The 4,900-nt window shown below is 40.4% G+C and overlaps 1 protein-coding gene across 7 annotated transcripts in view; it reads right to left on the bottom strand.

Annotated features, from left to right (window-relative positions):
- Positions 1-4,900, bottom strand: part of PDE10A (phosphodiesterase 10A) — a 702,663-nt gene that overhangs the window by 143,912 nt on the left and 553,851 nt on the right. For all 7 annotated transcript variants that reach the window (XM_017869545.1, XM_017869546.1, XM_017869550.1 and 4 more), the window contains one exon: positions 1,758-1,786. In XM_017869545.1, the coding sequence (XP_017725034.1) occupies positions 1,758-1,786 (29 nt within the window). The remainder of the gene's footprint in view (positions 1-1,757; positions 1,787-4,900) is intronic.

Here is a 4,900-nt window from a genome sequence, read left to right as displayed (position 1 = left end):
GGGACCCCCTCTCAAAAAAAAAAAAAAAAAAAAAAAAAAAAAAAAAAAAAAGTATATGAGAAAGAGAAAGGGGAAAGAAAAAAGAAAACAAAAACACAACAGAACTGCTGGAGAGTGTAACCATCATCCTCAGTGGAACTAGAGAGCATGCTTTCTATCAGGGATGTGTTAGAACAGAAGCCCTGTGGCCAGTCACCATCTACCGAAAGGTTGCCCGAGGAATTTCTAAATCTGAATCTTTACTGAAAATAGTGGCATGCTATTTCATAAAGGAAACTCTGAGTATTAGTCAAATAAGCATTGATCAAGATACGGGATACATTTTTTAAAGAAAACATTACAGAGATCTTGGCAACTGATACCATTTCTAGGTTATCAGCTCACACCTTTAGTATTTCTCAATTAGAGACGCACTTTTCTCCAAATTTGGCATAATATCAGAGAATCTTATAAATAATAGCAAAGAAAAGTCACTACATATAGTTTCATCATTTTTTCTAATGGCCTTATAAGACGGTATGTGGTATTGTCAATGACACTGTCTGAACACATGGCAGCTGTGCCAATATCAACACTCTAATATTTTATGACTCTGCCAAAGTTCACTTTTCAGAGTCCCCATCTTACCCTCAAGCATCACTTTTTAGCATTTTCTGCTACTCCTAGCAGCTGCCAAAATTCTAGGTTCACCCCTCTCTCACTTCCTGGTAGCTTCTGAGCATCCAGACCAAGCAACTCTTCAGCTGTGAGTTCCACAAACGTGAAATTAATAACAAAGGCACCCAGTGAAACCCTGAGACTCACAGAAACCTCAAGAGTCTCCTACATTGCTATGGACAGAAGGAATTCTGCCCTTGCCTATCTCCAAACCCCCAGCCCCCAGCACTGGCCCAGGTCATTTTAGAGATTTCTTTCTTCAGATGATCAAAAATAGAGGAATATATCTGCATATGTGATTCTATTAACAGTTTTTCAATGTATATATTACAATAAAAACTGATCTCTAAGGTTGCATTCAGTTCCATTCAAACTGATTATTTGCAATATTTCATCTACACTTAAGATCTTTGTGTAATACAGGAAAAACTAAGACACTTTTTTCCAAATGTAATCACTTATAATTTTATAGCATAAACAGTATGCTAAATGCTTTCAGGACTCCCCTGCCATAGTTTTTAAGCTTGCTAAGGCTCTTAACCGGGCCATGAAAACAGTACCTTTAATATTTATAAAATTTCTAAGCAATATTATGTTTTCAACGCATGAGTTGTCTTTTGTTCTCCCAAAAAGAAAGTACATGAACTCAAAGGCAGAGGCTGGGTGGGTAGCAGACATGAGTAAAGCCGGCTACATGGAGGACTGAGGCTGACTCGAGAACATCATGCATCTGAAGGCAGCTTCTGCTTCCCACCCTGGGAAGACTGCTGCCCTGTGAGAGTGACCTTACCTTCTGGTTCAAGAGAAGCCAGAAATCCAACCTTTACTACAGTGTCTCAATTTCTACATGTTGGCAACTGATTGAGAAAATCCCACAGGCACGTGTAGCCGAACAAAATGCATCTGTGTGCCGTATTCAGAATTGAGGCCTCCAATTTGCACCCTCTCTACCGACTTTTTTCCATATTAACGAGTGATACTTTGGAGAGGGAACTCAGCTTTTGCCATTATCTTTCTAACACTCAATGTGTTAGGGTACTGAAAAATAAAACATTCATTTCCTATATTGTAGTCGTAAAAATAATATTCACGTTACTTACCCTGCTGACTTCCTTAGGAGCCGATTCATCTGGGGATAGAGAAGGAAGAGGGAAAAACACAATCAGAGACTGAGTAGGTTTTAAAATACAAAATATGTCATTTGCTTTCAATAAACTTGAGTGGTTTTTTGCAATGCTTCCTCTTATGAAATCTACAAATTTGATTTTTTAAAACTGTAAAGGTTGAACATAACAAATGATGACTTAAGAAGTATACATTAATTTCACAGGGAAACTGAAATACCACCACCACGTTACCTTTCTAGAGGTTCTAAAATGGATATGATATGCCTGTAAGAATAGCTACACTGTGGTATATTCAACTACACATACCTAAAATGGGGTTGATAACACTTCAGTATTCTATACAATACAACCCACATGAATATCCCAAATGACCTTTCACACTCATGCTTCGAAGGTCACAGCAGACCTGGAGCTGGTGTGAGCTGTTCTGTTGAAATAACAAATGTACCTGCATGGAACTCTGGTCAAGGCGTGAAACATACCCACTAATAATAGTGCTGCTTTGTTCCATGTGTTTGAGGAGTTGGGGGGTTGTTTATACCAGCTTGTCAGCATTGCTGATTGGTAAAGTGAGACTGGGGTGGTTTGCACAGGGTCTAGGTGAGAATCCCTGGAAGGCTCTCCCACTGGGGCTGGCTACAGGCAAGAAAATGCCTGTGTGACCAACAGGGTGTAGAACAAGCTGGCAGACACCCACTCTCAGTCCATGGTTCTGAGTGTTGCACACACAGGTCATTGATTCTGACCTGTGAGAAAGTGTGTGTCCCTAAGAGGAGGGGGTCCTGGAGCTCAGTCTGGCATCGACAGGCTCCTTGCTGTCTTTTTCCTGTAATAAACTTGAGATCTGCAAGGACTGTCATTTTGGTTCCTGTGTCTTCTTGAGCAATCAAATCCTGTTGTCTGTCACCATCAGAACGAACTTAATGTACCAAAACTGGAATGTAGCTCAATGCTTTAGGACAGTAGGTATTCAGATCGACAGTACCTAGTTTTTGTATTACTGTATTAATACACAATTGCTCATATATTTTCTTACCATTGTTGCATAATGGTTAGAGTATGGCCTCTGACTTCCCTAAGAATGTAACACATGTAACGATGTCATAGGAAAAATGTCTTGTCTTCTACATTGAAGTGGCACCACAGAAATATTTTATTTACTCTTCAACTCCTAATCCTCTCTGAAGATGAGACTATTTAATCATTACAACAAATTTATTAACAGATTCTAAAGTTACAGAGACATATGTGCTTTTAATTTTTTTAAAGTTTTGATCTAAAACATTTAATGAGAATGTTTGAAAAAGTCAAACAATTAAAAAGTATATAATGAAAAGGAGCAATGTGTGAACAGGTTTAATACCAAGACTGCATGCAGTCACCTAGCTATGACATTGTGGAATTTTCTACCCTCTGCTAGTCACCACTACAGATCTGAAAATTAGTTCAAGGACAGTGTGAATGTCCAGACATCTGTAAATAAATGTTCCTTTGGCTTTTTCTCTTAGTCTTGCTTAGTTAGTACTTCTCAAATTTGAGTGTGCATAAGATAGCCTATGACATGTGCTTACAAAATCAACAAGTTTTGCTTTATGGGCAATTTAAAGTATTTGAAAGAAAAAAGTTTACCTATAGCCGATTTCTGGCTTTTCACCTTAGGAGCTGATTTAGAAAATCATTTTCTCTAACTTAACACTCAATTTTAGTTAAATCAATGTTAAGTCTAGTATATTTAAAAACTATAGTATTTTACTTAGCTGAGAAAATTAATGAACACAGTGGGATTTCTTGTGTAAGGGAACATTGCTTCCTATTTTTGATAATTGGAATTTTCATTTAGTTGAATTCTCTTGCCCAAGAAAAATTTAAGCATGTTGAAGACAGAAACTTTACTTTCTCTTCTACAGTAGAGTTGCACTGTGGGAACACATATGATGGACAGTGGTTTAGAGCAGGGGTTCGGAACCGGGCCACACAGCAGGAGGTGGGCGGTGGCAAGTGAGCAAAGCTTCGTCCGTATTGACAACCGCTCTCCATCACTGGCATTACTGCCTGAGCGCCGCCTCCTGTCAGGTCAGCAGTGGCATTTGATTTTCATGGAGCGCAAACCCTATCACGAACTGCACTTGCTAAGGATCTAGGCTGTGCGCTCCTTATGAGGATCCAATGCCTGATGATCTGAGGTGGAGCTGAGGTGGTGATGCTAGCGCTGGGGAGTGGCTGCAAATACAGATTAACATTAGCAGGAAGGTTTGACTACACAGAGATCACAGGAAATTAACTGCTGGCAGACACATATCAAAACTCTATCAGTGAGAGGCAAGTGACAAGCTGCATCTGGTTGGTGGCAGGCTTTACAGTGGCAAGTGAGCTGATGTGCTTCAAATTGCACAGCTGCATCTTGTGGCAGCTTTAACCTAGAATCTGACACTTATTCAGTCGATGTGTGACCTGCCTATTATTTTATTTACCACTTCCATCTGCACCTCTTTCCCACACTATGCACTTGTCTCAGTCACAGTTTTGGTAAGCCCAAAGTCCTAGCCGAAATGAGTAAAAGACAGACAACACTGTAGAGCTTCTTTGAAAAGGGGGAAGACCTAATCATGAGAAAACAGAAGACTCTAAGACTGCCAACGAAAAGAAAGCTGTATTTAAAAGAAAATACCAAGTCCTATTTAAATTATCGGTTCACTGCATAATTTATGGGTGATGCACATTCTCCAAGTCCACTTTGTATATGTGGTGACCAGCTATCCAAGGAAGCCACGAAACCTTCAAAACTGCATTGCCACATGGAGACCAAGTACCCTGCATTAAAAGACAAGCCTGGCTGGGTGCAGTGGCTCATGCCTGTAATCCCAGCACTTTGGGAGGCCAAGGTGGGCAGATCACGAGGTCAGATCAAGACCATCCTGGCCGACACGGTGAAACCCCATCTCCACTAGAAATACAAAAAATGAGCTGGGCATGGTGGCACACACCTGTAATCTCAGCTACTTGGGAGGCTGAGGGAGGAGAATCACTTGAACCCAGGAGGCAGAGGTTGCAGTGAGCCGAGATGGCGCCACTGCACTCCAGCCTGGACAATAGAGTGAGACTCCGTCTCAAAAAAA

The sequence above is a fragment of the Rhinopithecus bieti genome, unplaced genomic scaffold (assembly GCF_001698545.2).
Source record: "Rhinopithecus bieti isolate Rb0 unplaced genomic scaffold, ASM169854v2 scaffold_3948, whole genome shotgun sequence".
In the NCBI taxonomy this organism is placed as follows: domain Eukaryota; kingdom Metazoa; phylum Chordata; class Mammalia; order Primates; family Cercopithecidae; genus Rhinopithecus; species Rhinopithecus bieti.
This window is presented reverse-complemented; position numbering and strand designations above follow the sequence as displayed.